At 42.1% G+C, this 16,812-nt stretch overlaps 2 protein-coding genes and 2 non-coding genes across 4 annotated transcripts; 3 read left to right on the forward strand and 1 right to left on the reverse strand.

Annotated features, from left to right (window-relative positions):
- Window positions 1-813: 813 nt before the first annotated feature.
- TRNAS-AGA (transfer RNA serine (anticodon AGA)) lies at window positions 814-895 on the forward strand. Its single transcript has one exon. It is a non-coding gene; the product is annotated as a tRNA-Ser (tRNA).
- Window positions 896-1,092: 197 nt separating this feature from the next.
- TRNAC-GCA (transfer RNA cysteine (anticodon GCA)) lies at window positions 1,093-1,164 on the reverse strand. The gene has a single exon. It is a non-coding gene; the product is annotated as a tRNA-Cys (tRNA).
- A 1,697-nt stretch (window positions 1,165-2,861) lies between these two features.
- Window positions 2,862-3,800, forward strand: LOC104573448 (olfactory receptor 10C1). Its single transcript, XM_010220645.2, has one exon. The coding sequence runs from the start codon at window positions 2,862-2,864 to the stop codon at window positions 3,798-3,800; it is 939 nt and encodes a 312-aa protein (XP_010218947.2).
- Window positions 3,801-15,511: 11,711 nt separating this feature from the next.
- On the forward strand, window positions 15,512-16,450 carry LOC104573447 (olfactory receptor 11L1). The gene has a single exon (XM_010220644.2). It carries the CDS (start codon window positions 15,512-15,514, stop codon window positions 16,448-16,450), a length of 939 nt encoding a protein of 312 aa, XP_010218946.2.
- The last annotated feature ends 362 nt before the right edge of the window (window positions 16,451-16,812 follow it).

A 16,812-nucleotide genomic window follows, 5' to 3' on the forward strand; every position in this document is an offset into this window, starting at 1 on the left:
CTGTGCTTGGGGTGAGACTGGATTCTGATCCAGACCCAGAGGGCATCCCCACGTTCTCTGCCTCTCCACACAAATGTCACTGAAGAGACTTTTCTTTATGGAAGTCCACCTCCTCCCTAGTGCTTAGGCCACAGATGTTTTCCTGCTCTATTTCTTCCTTCTCCCTGTAGAGTGTGTCCTCCACTCTCCCCACAGACATCATGGTAACAGTGAGTACCCCACTGGGGAGACCCTCCTCACCAGGCATTAAACACTGATCTCACAGCCATACACTTGGCACCTGTATCCTACTGAGACCCCAGTTTTCTGAATATTACTGCTTCCAAATGACATATGCAGGTCATGTGTTGGGAACACAGAAGAAATCAAAGCACCTAAGTAACCTGTTTGGAACACAGAGGACATGCAAGCCATGTGGTAGCCCTCAGTTTTCCTGCACTCACCATCCCTGTGAAAGCACTCAGAAAAAAGACAGTTGCCCATCCACGTTTACCTGCACCTCCTCTTATAAAAATGTCACAGTATTGCCCATCTGATACACCTGAATGAACTGGCGCATTTCAAAGCCACTCTTCCTGCCTGAGTATCTACTGTGCCATGGCTACTCCTGGCACCTTCCATGGAGCAGACCTCTTCCTTTACACAATATAGACATGGAGCATATACCAGAAGGCCCCTCACACTCTTTCAAACTGCAGATATATGTTCAGAGCGCAAAGGACAGGTGCCAGAGCAGCGCAGTCCTGAGAAGGCCAGGCAGGCAGAAGGTGGCACAGAGGCAGCCGCTGTGTGCGGCAGAGGCCTTTGGGGCAGGTAGTTGTGGCCGAGTGGTGAAGGCGATGGACTAGAAATCCATTGGGGTTTCCCCGCGCAGGTTCGAATCCTGCCAACTACGGGGCACCATGTTCTTTTGGCGCACCTGGAAAGAGCACAGGCTGTGCAGGATCACAAGGAAAATGGAAACACAAAGGTGTCCCGAGGAGAGAAGAGAACCCAGAGACTGGGAGGCTGCAAGAGGCCACCAATGCCACACCGCCTCTTGCTGAAGCTGCCTAAGGCCAAGGAGGCCAAGACCATGTGAAAAAGAAGCCCAGGGGGCACCTGGAGTTGAACCAAGGACATCTTGCTCTGCAGTCAAATGCTCTCCCACTGAGCTATACCCCCTCATGCCACCACATTGCTACTGCCCTCCCCATGGCCACAGCTGCATCACCAGCCTTGTGCCTCCTACCTTTGCACGCTTCTTCCTGATGCTTCCTCACAAGCCTAAGGCAATCCTGAGTAGAGACGGGCTAGACAGGGCCCTGGCCATGGCGGGAAGCCATGACATGCTTTATACAGTATATATATTATATAAACAGTATATATACACCATATATAGTATATACAGTATACACTATATTTTATATACAGTATATATATTATACAGTATATATGTTATATAAACAGTAAAATCTGTAGAGGTAAATACAAAGTTTTAAATAGAAAGTTTTTATAGTTTTAGTAAGTTGAGATCCTCCTCCTCTTCTCCTCAGCCCGTGAGGCCAAATCTGGAGGACTGTGTGCAGTTCTGGGCTCCCCAGTACAAGAGAGATATGGAGCTCATGCAGCTATCCCAGTGAAGGACTGTAAGATGATTAAGGGCATCTTCTGGAACATGAGAGTATTAAGATTGTTCAGCCTGGAGAAGGTAAGACTGTAGGGGGGAATCTTATTAATACATATATATATCTGAAGGGATGCTGTCAGAAAAAGTAAAACAAGTAACAGGTGAAGAGACAAGGGGCACAAAGTGGAACACAGGAAGTTCTCTGAGAATATAGGGAAAAAATGTGTTACTGAGCACTGCAAGAGTTTGCCAAGAGAGCTGATGGAATCTCCATATCTGGAGATTCTGAAAAGCTGCATGGACGGGGTCCTCGTCAGCCCATTCTATGTGACCCTGATTGAGCAGAGCGGTCAGACTACGTGATCTCTAAAGATCCCTTCCAATCTTAAGCACTCTTTGAATCTGTCCAGTATTCAGTATTCCAGCACCTGGAATTCAGTGCTTTCAATAGCCAAAAGATGAAAAGCCAATTTATGTGATGAAATTGCATGCAAATATCATGTTAACTCCCTTTGCTGTTTGATCACTTATCTCTCAGGAGAGGCCTCTTTAGAGCTCGTGCGTTGGCTATGTGTCTCTCCTATGATTTGAAATTGTAGAGCACCTGCAGTTCAACAAGGACCAGGTCTCTTGGGCTGCTAAAAAAATATCAAATAATTCAGTTCCCCACCTGAATCTGGAGAGAGAGCACAGACAAAGCTGCAGAGGTAGGTAAGAATTTTCTTGGCTTGGCTCTGATTTTTTCCCCATTTTGACTGAGTTACCCCTACAACTCTGGGTTCAGCTGAGTCTGATCAGTATCTTTGGTTTCTTGAACTCAAATACCACTATTTTTAAGTTTACAGCTTAGCATAGTAATTTACAATTCAGCATCACTGACTATGAACCAAAGCTAATGTCAAAGTTCAACAGTATACTAAAGTCTGTTAATTTCAATTCAAAATAATAAACCTCAGCCATGTCTAAGAACTTGTGATATGCATTAGACAAATGAGAAGCCTTTCAGAGTGAGAGTTAATATCAAAATGCACAAGCAGACATATGGCATGGCAGCAAGAGGTCAGGGTGCATACTGTCAGTCATCTAAAATGCAGTAGAAGTCTTGCTTTAGACACAGGAATTGGCCCTCTGAAGTGCATGTAGGCAAATGTTACCCAGAGATAGCTATTTGTCTTAAGCTATGCATGATACTGTTTAATTGTTGTTCTTATTGTTTCTTTATTGTTTCAAGATGAAATTCTCTGAAGAAGAAATGTTTGGAAATAAAACTTCTGTGGCTGTGTTTGTTATCCTGGGTTTTTCTCATCGCCCAGATATGAAAGCCTTTTTCTTCCTCCTGTTTCTATGTATTTACATCATCACAGTGCTTGGAAACCTAATCATTCTCCTTGCTATTAACGCGGACCCTGCCCTCCACACCCCCATGTACTTCTTCCTCAGGAACCTGTCATTTCTGGAGATCTGCTACACCTCTGTCACCCTGCCCAGAGTGCTGATCAACCTTCTTTCCGGTGATACATCCATCTCTTTTGCAGGTTGTGCTGCACAGATGTATTTCTTTCTGTTCTTTGGGGCAACTGAGTGCTGCCTCTTAGCTGCTATGGCATATGACCGCTACAGAGCTGTATGCAACCCTCTGCAATACATGGTTATAATGAATAAGAAGGTATGCATGCAGCTGGCTGCTTCCTCATGGATATGTGGCAACCTTGTAGCCCTTGGGCACACTACCTTTATCTTCTCTTTGCCCTTCTGTGGCTCCAATGTGATCAATCATTTCTTCTGTGAGATCCAACCAGTGCTAATGCTGGTGTGTGGAGACACTTACTGGAATGAGCTCCAGATAATTCTGGCTGCTGCTTTTGTCATCCTGATGCCTTTCCTGCTTATCTTGGTGTCTTATGGACTCATCATTTCCTCCATCCTCAAAATCAGGTCTGCCAAAGGAAGGTACAAAGCATTCTCTACTTGCTCCTCACACCTTGCTGTAGTCACAATATTCTATGGGACAGCTGTATTCATCTATATACGTCCCAAATCCAGCTATTATTTGGATGTGGACAAAGTGCTCTCTCTGTTCTATTCTGTGGTGACCCCCATATTGAACCCTATTATCTATAGCCTTAGGAATAGAGAGGTGAAAGGGGCTCTCTCTAAAATGAGAATGAAGCTATTCCACCCCAACTCTTAGGTCAGTTCCTTTCAGCTGAGCAACAATCCACAAATATTTCACTTCAGAAGAGGCACTGGCACATTTCCAGAGGGCTATAGGAAAGACTGGTGATCAAGATTTAGAATAAGAAGTGATTCATCTCACCTATGTTCAAGAAAGCAAGTCTCTAAAGAAAGGCATATGCCAGCACTTGACATATATGGCCTCTAGCTGCCATTTTAAAATATGTGGTTCTCGGTTTGGTCCTAAGTTACAGCTGCCAGTCCCATGTGGACATCTTGAACAGAATGGGATGTGTCATATGATACCAGGTATACGAGGTACCTTTAGGCATGTGAATTGCTATCTTGATATCTATAAAATGAGTTAATACTGCCAGCACCTAAAGATCTGTTGCTACCTGAAATCCCCTGGGATGTTACAGCCATCAGCAAGGACTTGAATATATGATATGCAAAAGACCTGCTCCCTTCTGTGAAAGTGGCTGGGTAGGGGGCAGGTGTCAGGGGACATCTCCAATAGCATGGACACCTGCTAATTGATACATGGGATTGGCTACAGTCATTTGGAGACTATGGAATGTGGCCCAATGCATGCCTTTATAAAGGGATGAATCATTCTCTGGACTTCAGTGACTCACTGCTGAGCTGCTTTCAAATAGGTACTCAGTGTCACTTGAAAATGCCCTAGGGTACTGGAATTGAGCTCCTGGTTATAATGTAGAAGGTCATGGAAATTCCATAGTGTCATCTATAGGATACCATAGATGTCCTCGTCATCTCTGGAAGACCAAAGAGGAAGCCCTGGACAACCTTTGTAATCTCAGATGGCACTAAACACACATGTTCAAGTGAAGGAATCAATCCCTAAATGTACACTGAGTGTAGTAGGAGCTTAGACATCTAGTTTTGCTGGGGACATCTAGATAAATGTTTGAAAAAGGAATCTAATTACATCCATACATCTTAGATACTTGCATTCAGATGAAATGAACATCACTCAAATGTCATGAAGACTAAATCTACATTCAATCCATCCTATGATGTTGCAAGCCAAGGTAAATTACACACAATAAAAATCTCTTTGCGTGATAGTTCCTCTATCAAAACAGTACCTTTTCAAAATTGTTGTGTGACATAACCTTCACTGAAAAATGCTCCTAATTTTGTAGTGAGATAGTTAACATGTCTTGCATTTCTGTTACATTTTAAGATAACTCTAAGTGACAAAGAGGTGGAAAGAACAAAGAAAACCTGTTCTCCCTTTTTATACTGTTAACTGATTTTAATTAGGAATGGGAAAAGAATTATTGCAAAGTTCATAAAGTATCTGAAAAGTATCCAAAAAGTTCAGAAGTATCTGAATTGTGTTTTATTTACATATTCTTCTGTCTTATAATAATAATAATAATAATGATTATTTATAATTGTTTCGATTGTCTGATTTTTTTATTTTCCAAATAACTCTCTCAAAGTACTACCAGAGAAAAGTGTGAGGAATGAAAGCTTATTGGCCACCATTCTGTTTTTTGTAACCAATGTGCATCTCACAGAAAATATCAAAATCTTTGAATATTGTGTAATATTTCAGCTTCTTCTTTAATTAGGTGAACATCTCTAATATGTGATTCAGCTCATGTTAAAAAAAAAGACATTAGGTGAATCACACTCGTAAAATTTCTTTTTTTTCAATTTTGACTAGTTTCTCACTTTTGATCTTAGAAGCAGAAATCATCTTGTAGAAACTTAAAGCTAGGACATAAGAGTAGCAATCTTAAACTCTATGTTTTAACTCTAAACAGTATTTTAACAGAGGAAAACAGTCCCCAGAAGTCCCTGCTGCATTCAGAGCAGCAGTCCAGATTAACAAATCTGCAGCATTCACATCAGAATCCAGTCTTGTGGAATTACTTCGTGTTTCATTTATTTTCAGAAACTGAATCATTATGTACTAAGTGGTGCAAAGAATTTCATATGTAGACACATACACACATGCCATCATTCCTCACAGCGAGGATGGATTTGCTCTCAGACATCTTTGGGCCCATAATACTTTGCCTCTAAATACAGCCTAATTTTCAACTCATTTCCTGGACAATTGAGAGAGATATGGGTACCTTTGAGGAAAGTTTTATCCCAGCATTTTAGGATCTTGAAATGGGATAATATGGACATACCTATTTATCTCTGTTTTCAGCATGAATACTGAATCTTGGACTAAAAAATTATGGCCAGGTTTCTGATGTCATAGACACAGCCTTTTGGTCTACTTAAAATAATGTACTATTGGAGATTCTTAGATTGAATCAGTCTGTGTCAGGCAGTTAATGAAGTTTTGTATTTTGAGTATCTTTCAGTGTCATGAAAATAAATATTGGGAAGAACAAAGACAGCCTAGCTTACAGAATGTGTGTTAAGCAAAGTTCCCTTGGAAATCATGGTATAGCCAACAAAAATGGAAGAGTGAGGAACAAAAGTACCCATATGTAAAAAATGCTTTCCTTCCTTTTCACATGGATTTTGCCCTACCTTTGAAAGGAGCCGGCTCTAGAAAATACAGTTCACTAAGAGAAATACATGGGTTCTCTTGAGTAGTCAATGAGGTCTGGTCCCTTATGAGCAATTATTAGAATCAGTAGCCTACTGAGATAAAAGACGTGATAAATCTTTAATAAATCATGTGCATAAGAGTTTTCTCTGAAGTTGCCCATTGGAGAATGAGGGTGCAGGACAGTAGAAAAGAGCAGAAAATGAGGAACAGATACCTATTTCTGAGGAATTTATAAAGGTGACCTTATTAAAAACTCCTTGTTTTTCTTCTTTTGACAAAGAAAGGCACAATGCAGTATTCAGAAAAGAATCATCAAAAGCTCAGAATAAAAGTGTTACAGATAGTTTTATACTTCCTGTCATCTCATAGTTCAGGCATGCATCCAAACATGAAGATTATCAACTTTGGCCACATATTTGCCTTTTCTCTTGCCCTCATTCAGACTGAACCAGCCTGTTCTCCAGGAGTGAAAGTTTAGGATTTAGACATGGTCTCCTGCCCTGTTAGCAAAAGTGGCCTTCATCTGATTTAAAGTAGATATGTCCAGAGCACCTGGACTCATTGTACTCTCTTGATTGACCAAGCCAGGCACTGTCATGAAACCATGGAATCACAAAATAACTTCTCATTTTATACCTTTGCATTGCTGCTCAGTAGATTATTTTATGTGCTCTAAGTCTCCTTTTTACACTGTCTTCCTTCTCTCTTTTGCCACTACTGATCACAACAGCATATTCAGCCTGGGACTGACATCAGTTTCCTTTTCCCTGCCCATCACTCCTCCATGCCACCTTTCCTCCTTTCTTAGCCATTATGATTGGCTCAGACTGTTGAAAACAGTGCTGGATTACAGAACTCAGGACACCAACGTACCCTGAGGCTCCACTGATGCCCTGCCTGCCAGGACACCTTTGTGCAAAGCCCTGATGCTGGATATTCCTTCTGCATTAGTTCATAGAGCATCCCTGCACTTCCACTGAGCTCTGCTCTAAACAGAGCTGTCCAGGTTGGCAGAGCAACAGTGAATCCTCAAGGTAGCTCCTACTGTCCAAAATTCTATTCCTGGGACAGGTATTCAAAACCAAGCCCCACAGGTCTGCATATACCCTGGATACTTCAGTCCCAGTCTTCCTCGGTGCTTTAGCACAAGGCAGGCTCACAGCACTGCTGCAGTAACAAGTCTAGCACAGCCCTGGTACACAACCTGTCAAGAAAGGATTTGTGCACATGAAATAAACTCTTCTGTCACTCTGGCAACACTATTCAGACCTACTGTCTTGAATTCCTCTTTCCTTCCCTTCTTCCCAGTGTCAACACAGCTCTGGAAAAGAATGTTGGAGATTCCCCTTCACTATATTTCTTTCGTTTATCTGGAGAGGGGAGTAGGAACTGTTTCTGTTCTGTCTCATCCAGACTGTGATGCTGGTGATCCAGGTGTGATGCTGCCTGAGCTCACTCAACTTATGCTGGAAGCTGGTTTCTCTTGATTTACCTCCCTGAAGTGATTCACCATAGGGCCTCATAAGCTCTGGAGACACTGCAAGGAAAGTAGGGAAAGGACATGACTGTAAACAGAAGGAGTGGGATGATGTCACGTTCAGCTAAGATTTTAACGCTTATAAAAGGTATGGACTTCTGGAAAGTGATGATGCTCCTCAGAGAAAAAACAAGATATATGTAACCACGAGAAACCAGTTTGCTGCTGGTCAAATGAGGAAGCCATTTCCCACTGTCCATGTCTTTATCCACTCAGCACAGGAAAATGTTTCAGAGTAGCATTGTCTCGCACTATAGACTTTTTCACAAAAAAGACCCTCCAGATGATCTCTAGCAGTGTGCAATTCACTCTCTAACTTCTGAAAAATTACATAAATGCTAAGGAACTTCAACTTTGACAAAATTCTTTAAGCAGTGATACTATTTTCAGAAAACAAAAACAAAACAAAACAAAACTTTGACAAAGCCCTTTTCTTCTAGCTTCTCCTCTTCCAGCTCACCTCCTGTCCCCAGGTGACCATATGCAATAGGCCCTGGAACTCGAGGGACAGGCAAATGAGGCCGTGGACCAAGGTCCATCTAGGAGGTTGTCTAGAGCGAGGCAGTCAAGTCCATGCCTTAAGAAGGGTAGTGGTTGTGGGTGACTCCCTTCTGAGGGGAACAAAGGGTCCAATATGCTGACCGGACCCTTCCCACATGGAGGTCTGTTGTCTCCCTGGGGCCCAGATAAAGGACATCACAAAGGCTCCTGGGATTTGTACAGCCCTCTGAGTACTATCCACTGTTGCTATTCCAGGCTGGCAATGACAAAGTTGCCAAGGAAAGGTTGAAGACCATCAAAAGAGAACTTAAGGGCATTGAGGAGTTTGGCTGAGGGAGCAAAAATACAGGTGGTGTTCTCCTCTATCCTGTCACTGCATCAGGAGGAATGTTGCCAACAGGTCAAGGGAGGTGATCCTCCCCCTCTGCTCTGGTGAGGTCGCACCTGGAGTATTGCGTGTAGTTCTGGACTCTCCAGTACAAGAGGGACATGGAGCTTCTAGAGAGGGTCCAGCTTAGGGCCATGAAGATGATTAAGGGACTGGAGCATCTATCATATGAGGAAAGACTAAGTGAGCTGGGCCTGTTTAGCTTAGAGAAGGGAAGACAGAGAGGGGATCTGATCGACATGTACAAGTACCTTAGGGGTGAATGTAGGGAGAATGGGGTCAAACTCTTCTCCATGGTGGCCAGTGACAGGACAAGGGGTAATGGGTGCAAGTTGAAACACAGGAGGTTCCACCTCCGTGTGAGGAAGAACTTCTTTACTGTGACAGTGACAGAGCACTGGAATGGGCTGCCCAGAGAGGTTGTGGAGTCTCCTTCTCTGGAGATACTCAAAACACACCTGGATGCCACCCTGTGCCACATGCTGTAGGTGTCCCTGCTTGAGCAAGGGGTTTGCACTAGGTGATCTCTAGAGGTCTCTTCCAACCTTAACCACTCTGTGAAGAGAGGGCCAAGGAGAATCTCCATCCTTTATTGGAAGTGGTGGGGAAAATAGTCACCAAGGATGAAGATAAGACTGAGGTACTTAATGCTTTGTTTGCCTCAATCTCTAACACCCGAATCAGTTCTCCTCCAGGTACTTGGAGCTGGAAGACACCTATGGTGGGCAGAATAAACACCCCATAATCCAGGAGAAAGCAGTCTGTTACTCCACTTGGACATTCACAAGCCTATGGGGCCAGATGGGATCCACTTGAGGGTTCTGAGGGAGCTAGCGGAAGTGCTTGCCAAGCCACTCTTCATCATCTATCACGAGTCCTGCCCAACAGGGGAGGTCTTAGATGACTGGAGACTTTCCAATATGATGCCCATCTACAAGAAGGGTTGGATGCATAATCTGGGGAATTATAGGCCTGTCAGTCTGATCTTGGTATCAGGGAAACTTATGGAGTAGGTCATTTTGAGGGTGATCACACAGCATGTGCATGACAACCAGGGGATCAGACCCAGCTAACATGGCTTCATGAAAGGCAGGTCCTGCCTGATCAACCTGATCTCCTTCTATGACCAGGTGATCTGCCTAGTGGATGAGGGAAAGGCTGTGGACGTGGTCTACTTAGGCTTCAGCAAGGCCTTTGGCACAGTTTCTCACTGCCTTCTCCTGAAGAAGCTGACAGTTCCTGATTTAGACAGGTGTATTCTTTGCTGGGTAAAGAACTGGCTGGATGGCTGGGCCCAGACAGTGGTGGTGAATGAAATTAAATCCAGATGGCAACTGGTCACGAGCAGTGTTTCCTCAGGGTCAGTATTGGGACTGGTCCTCTTTTTAATATCTTTAGCGATGATCTGGATGTGGGAATTGAGTCTACTCTCAGCAAACTTGCTGGTGACACCAAGCTGGAAGGAAAAGCTGATCTGCTTGAGGGTAGGAAGGCTCTACAAGAGGGATCTGGACAGGCTGTATTGATGGGCTGAGATCAACTGTAGGTGGTCCAACAAGGCCAACTGCTGAGTCCTGCACTTTGGTCACAATAGCAGCAGCACTAGGGAAGTGATCGTCCCCCTGTGCTCAGCACTGAGGAGACTGCACTTTGAATCCTGTGTTCAGCTCTGGGCACCTCACTACAAGAAAGACAAAGAGTCACTGAAGCATTTCCAAAGAAGGGCAACAAAGCTGGTGAAGGGGCTGGAGCACAGACCTTATGAGCAGGAACTGAGGGAACTGGGGTTATTTATTCTGGAGAAGAGGAGGCTCAGGGATGACCTTATCGCTTTCTACAACTACCTGAATGGAGGTTGTAGTAAGATGGAGGTCAATTTCTTCTCCAAAATAAGTACTGAAAATAGGACAAGAAGAAATAGCTTCAATTTTCGCCAAGGCAGGTTCACGTTAGAGATTAGGACCTGCAGCGCCCTCCCACTTTAATCCAGAGCATGGATCTTTCCTTAATCCGGCCTCATAGCCTGTTACATTATCAGATCTCCAGATGGTCTGGTCCACAAAGATTTGAAAATATCAAAGTTCAGCCCTGGCTTTCCTATTTTTGATAGGCAATCCTGTCAAAGAATCACCCTCAAGGCTGATGTGAGCAAGGCTTACGAAGGGTGGCATCCTCTCAATCCTGGGCATAGAAAAGAAGCCCTGCCCTGTCCTTTTCCTCCCTCCCAGGAAGCCTGTCTCTGCTTTCTCTCAGCAGGATCTCTCCATTGTGCTGCTTGTCTCTTAATCCATCTGGCTCTATGGTTTCCCACTCAGTGCCCTCAAATAAGGGTACTGATGAGAAGTGCTGATACATTGTCTGCTGCTTGGGGCAGTCACCTGCCCCAGTAGCGAAACAGCTTCTCCCTACCCTGCTTCATTCTCATACCTCTATCTACACAGACATGAGCCCTCAGGCAGCCTCTGATCCTTTTATGTATTAATCTGAATCTGGTCTATAATGGGCAGAAGTTATAAGCTTTAAGTAGCAAGGGGCTGCAGTGGTGACCAATGTGGAAGGAGGCCATGAACTATCATGTACTATTTGAAGCCATGCCCATGAAATGAAATCATTTCATTTGCCTGATAATGATTTGAACAACCTTGATCAAACAGGACCACCTAGAGCACAGAGAAGCTTTCCAGCAGGTCAGGCCCCAGCCTGTGCTGGTGCATGAGGTTATTCCAACCACACTTCCCCTTGTTGACCTTCACGCAGTTCCTTTCTGCCTCTCTCTCTCCAGCCTGTCAAGGACTTCGTTACAGATCACCAAACAGGATTAGGAAGTAGACAAAGCCTTTTCCAAGGCAACCAAGGAACTCTCTACGTGACAGAGGCAGATTCTTTTGAGGAACTTTAATCTCCATGAAAGCTGCTCAAAAAAGCAACATGGTGAATGTAAGCAACCAAGAAGATTTTAGAAGGGTGCTGGGGATTACTTTGTGTTAGTAGGTAGCCAAGCAGGGATTACACACAGCTGGATCTGCGGTTCACTAGCAAAGTAATTGCTGGGGGATTTGATCATCAGTTGTATCTTTGTGTATAAGGACCATGAAATAGTGGAGTTCAAGATCTTGAAGACAGTGAGGAAGGAGGGTGCATAGTACAGATGCTTGAATTCAATGAAGAGTTGATTCATAGGACCTCAGGGTCTGTATCTGATAGTGATGTGAAAATTGCCCAAAGCCCTTGTAGAGCTGCTATCTATCATCTTCAAAAAGTCATGAAGATCAGAGGAAGCATCCAAGGAGTGGAGGAAGGCACATATTGCATCCACCTTCAAAAAATGGCTAAATTCAACCAAAGTCAGCCTGACATTGGTCTGGGCTCAATTAGTCTTCTTGGATCCCATTTTTTGCGCAAATAGTAAAAGCATAGACTGGGACTTGTCAATACAGATATAGCTGGTGTTTAACCATGGTTCACCAAGCTGATAGTCTTCTGTGATGGCATTCTAGGATTTGCAGACAACATGAGAACAGTGGATTTCATTTGACTCAATTATAAGAGTGCTTTTAACATGATATTCTTTTAAACAGTTTGGGAGATTACAGTTTGCATGGTGACTACCAGATGGGTAAGAAATAGGTTGGAGATTCCCTTGGTTCCCAGGCTCTGATGGTAATATCTGAATATTCATACTCTAACTGGAAGCTAGTAACAAATGGTACCCTGAGAGAGAGTTCCTGGGACCTGTCCTATTTAATTTCTTTATCAAAGACCTAGAAGGGGCAACATGTTCATGTTTTTCAGTGTTTCAGGTGACATCAAATTTTTTGTACCAGTAGATCTACTTAGGGACAGGACTGCCATCGAAAGAGACACAGACAGGTTGAAGGAATGGTCCAGCAGCAAACTTATGAAATTGAACAAGAAACAGTGTGTGGTCCTTTACCTGTAAAAATATTGGTTCCTTCACCTATAAAAACATTGGTTGTGAGAGGGTGAAGTGGGAGTAGGGTCCCTCTGGGGAAGGATCTTGGTAAACAACAAGTTGAACATAAGGCATCTGTGTGCCCTATCAGTAAAGAACAACAGCATCTGGGCTGCATTTACAGGAACATAACTATTAAATTAATGGAAGAGATTATCCTCCTTTATTCAGCACTCGTTAGACCACATCTAGATGTTGCTTCCAGTTTTGCTCTCTGCCCCCTAATAAAGCATGAAAGACATGAAAAAAATGGAGTGAGTTCAGTGAAAGGCCACTGGATTGGTCAGGGAACTGAAGGACTTGCCTTTTGAGACTAGGCTGAGGAAGTCTGACTTCATCAGACTGGAGAAGAAAAGGCTTTGGGAAACACAGCAGCCTTCCAGTGGATGAAGAGGTACCTTCCGGTGGATGAAGAGGTATCGAGTAGATGGTGTCAGACTCCTTACACTAGTGTATGTCAGACTCCTTACTCTAGTGTGCAATGAGAGGACAAAAGACAAAGGGCATAAACTGAAACAGGAGAGGTTCCAAAAGGATATGCTATCTATACTTTTTTTTTTTTTTTTCCATGACAAGAATCAACCAGTGGAGCAGTTTGTAGCAGAGAAACTGTGTACTCTCCACCCTTGGAGAGTTTCAGCAGTCAAGAGGATAAAGCCCTGAGCAACCTGGTCTGCTCCTGTAGCTGCCCTTGCTTTGAGCAAGGATTTGGATTAGAGATCTATTGAGAACACTTTCAATGCAAATTATCCTATGATCCAATATGATTATATCATATATATGTATGTATGTATGTAATCTTGCCTTACCTTGTGAGTGGAACAAGTTTTTCTAAATCATTTGCAAATTAAAGTAGTAATAGTTATCAACTTAGATCTAGTAGGGAAGTCCGCAGTTTTCAGTACTATAAGTTGTACATTTAAATAATTTGTGTAACTAAATCTATTTGGATGTGAAAAGGAAAAAAAAAAAGAAGAAGAAAATTTTCCTTCAAGCTTTCTTCATCAGTAAGTTTTGTTTTTGGAAAAATGTTTTGTTTTTTAAAAAAAAAAACTGGGAAAGGTATGCTTTGACATTTAATTCGTTCAAATTGTTTTTGACTGAAAAGAACCCTAAGTAGGACCTGAGTAACAACAAGTTAATTTTCTCTCTTTTTTTTCTTACTTTATATTTTATTCCTGTAAGATATATTATGAAATTGGATGTTACGAAAATGAGTCTTGAAAGTCCCTCAGTGGTGAACAAGTAGCAATAGATTTTCTTTGCTTGACAGCTTTCCCAAAATGCCACTTAAAAGGTGCAACCTAAGTGAAAGTGAGATGTGCTATGGAAATGTCCTGAACTGAAATCTTTAATGCATTTCTGCATGCTTTAAAGGTATATTTATCTTCAAAATAGAATACAACTTTAAAATGGTTTGAGCTGCTACAATGAGCTTCTTCCAAAAAGGGCAATTGATTTAACCAAAAGACCTATTTATCTGGTGAATTCTGGTTGCATTTTCTCCAGAGAGCTGCTTCCCTTACAAGCAGCCCCTTGCCTGCATTCATATAATCAGTCCTCTGTAGCTGGAGTGCCCCGTACAATGTCTCTATCAATGGGATTACTTGCTGGAGAAGATCAGAGGTTGAAGTCTATGAATGGTACCATTCAGTCTCAGTCTGTGCCAGACATGGAAGTGAAAATTGACCAGGAAGGAGTTGGATCTAAAGGGTGTTTATCCAGTATCATGTCCATGTAGTGAATTAGTAATTAGAATCAAACTACAGAATGAAGGTTGATTAAATTCACTGGGTAACTGTTTTTCAGATGTTGCAATTATGCCTCAGCATAAAACAAGTAAGTTACCAGTATATCCAGTCTTCAACAAGGACTTAAATACAGACTGAAGCTTCAGTGCTGCCTGATGTGTTCACAGTTTAGAAAACAACACCGTAAAAATTGTACTTTTCTTTTACAATGGCTGTCACGTGTTATTATATGCATTGGTTCATACATAAGTAAGTAAATAACTCCACCAGATACATCAGCCTCATTACAGGTATGGGAAATTGAAATTATTCTTAAGAATTGCATTGCTCTGAATCATTTTGTAGTAATAGAATCCTCACAATAGTTTATTCTTGAGGTATAAATTATGTCTTTAGTCATAGTATCTAGAAAGAAATTATGAGAATGCTAGCGGATCTGTGTTTGTACTCCTCCATGACAGAGTATTCTGAGAGTGCTCTTATGTTCTTATGTTTTTGTGTGTATAAGTATGCTTGAGAACAAGCATATGGATATTTCCTTTCTTTTTTCTTTAATTCATGAGCCATTAATGAGTGGAATTTTCAATGCAATAATTGGTGCTGATTGTGTCTTAGAGTTTTTAAGCATCTTTCAATGAAGAGTATCCCTTTGTGTATGCCGTTTAAATATCAGTTAGTTAAGTGGTATCTTTATAAATTTATATATCCTTTTATATATCCCTTTATATATCCTGTGCATGAGTCTGAAGAGAGACTGTATGCCAGATAATTTGCAATTTATTCTGTATTTCTTTATATGAAGTTCATATGTTAAAACTTAGATTTCATGAGAGAGATAAAGCACAAGGATGGAAGTGGGGAAGGGAAGGAGGGAAAAGAAGAATACCAAACTGGCAGTGACATTCATAAAGCTGTTCCAAAGGCATACTTGAGCACCATAATCTTTATAGACAATGTTTTTATCACTTAGCTAACATATTAAAATGATGATAATTTCATTAGCAGACAAATCCTAGATTGTTCCAAGAGATGACAAATGTTACAGCAGTACTGGAATTCAGGCTGCTGGGTTTCAGTAGCAGCCCACACTGCCAGATCCTGCTATTCACATTGTTCTTGGTTATTTACATCCTTACAATCATGGGAAACATCATTATTATTTCAGTGGTAACACTGGAGCCACAACTTCATTCACCTATGTACAAATTTCTCAGGAACCTCTCTTTCCTAGAGATCTGTTACACCACTACAATTGTACCCAAGATGCTGGCCAATCTAGTGTCAGAGAAGAAAACCATTTCTTTCTCAGGGTGCATGGTGCAACTTTACTACTTTGTTTTCTTGGGAGCTACTGAGTGCTACCTCTTGGCAGTGATGGCATATGACCGATTCCTTGCAATCTGTGACCCCCTGCAGTATATCACATCAATGACTGTTGAGTTTTATACCTGTCTGACTGTGGGCTCCTGGGTCACTGGTGTTTTCACTGGTTTTCTGCCATGTCTGATGATCTCCAGATTGCATTTCTGCAGTTACAATCTAATTGATCACTTCTTCTGTGATATCCCTCCTCTACTGATGCTCTCCTGCTCAGACACCACTGTCACAAAAGCTGTCATCTTCATCCTTTCTCTCCTGGTCCTTTCCAGTTGCTTTTTGTTGACTCTTGTCTCATACCTATTGATAATTCTTAGCATCCTGAAGATTCCCTCTGCTTCTGGAAGAAGAAAGACCTTTTCCACCTGCAGCTCACACCTTATGGTAGTGACCATATACTATTGTACAATGATTTTCATGTATGTTCGTCCCACCTCCAGCCTTCCCTCACAGCTCAACAAGGGTATATCTGTGCTCTACACAGTGATCACACCGCTTCTCAATCCAGTCATCTACAGCCTGAGGAACAAGGGATTTAAGAACGCCTTGGGAAAAATAGTCACTCGATATCATCGTGTTCATGCTTTGTAAACTGGAGTTACTGCAGCATTGACTCCTATTGATATTCAGGCTCCTTGGTGCATCCTGCCTATAGGACAGAATTCTTACTGCAGGCCTATTGCAATAAGCATGAGTTACAGTAAAAGTTCTTTCTGTTCTAACCAATTTAATTTGGTTGTTTCTATAAATTGAAGTGACTGTTGACATACGCTACATGCTTACTTTTTCCTTCTCTTTCGCGTCTCTTCCTGTCTCTTTGCTGAGAATTTCATTTACTTTTTATTGCTATTGTAATACCTAGCTGAATCGCAAATAAATAAATAAATAAATGTAGACAGGAACAAATACACATTCATTGGTGAATATATTTAAATTATATTAATATATTTTTG

The sequence above is a fragment of the Tinamus guttatus genome, unplaced genomic scaffold, assembly GCF_059628265.1.
Source record: "Tinamus guttatus ecotype Peru unplaced genomic scaffold, ASM5962826v1 Tinamus_guttatus_pri_ptg000942l, whole genome shotgun sequence".
Taxonomy (NCBI): domain Eukaryota; kingdom Metazoa; phylum Chordata; class Aves; order Tinamiformes; family Tinamidae; genus Tinamus; species Tinamus guttatus.

Excerpts from the sequence above, each read along its gene's own strand:
- LOC104573448 (XM_010220645.2), top strand. The coding sequence starts at position 2,862 with ATGTTTGGAAATAAAACTTCTGTGGCTGTGTTTGTTATCCTGGGTTTT.
- LOC104573447 (XM_010220644.2), top strand. The coding sequence starts at position 15,512 with ATGACAAATGTTACAGCAGTACTGGAATTCAGGCTGCTGGGTTTCAGT.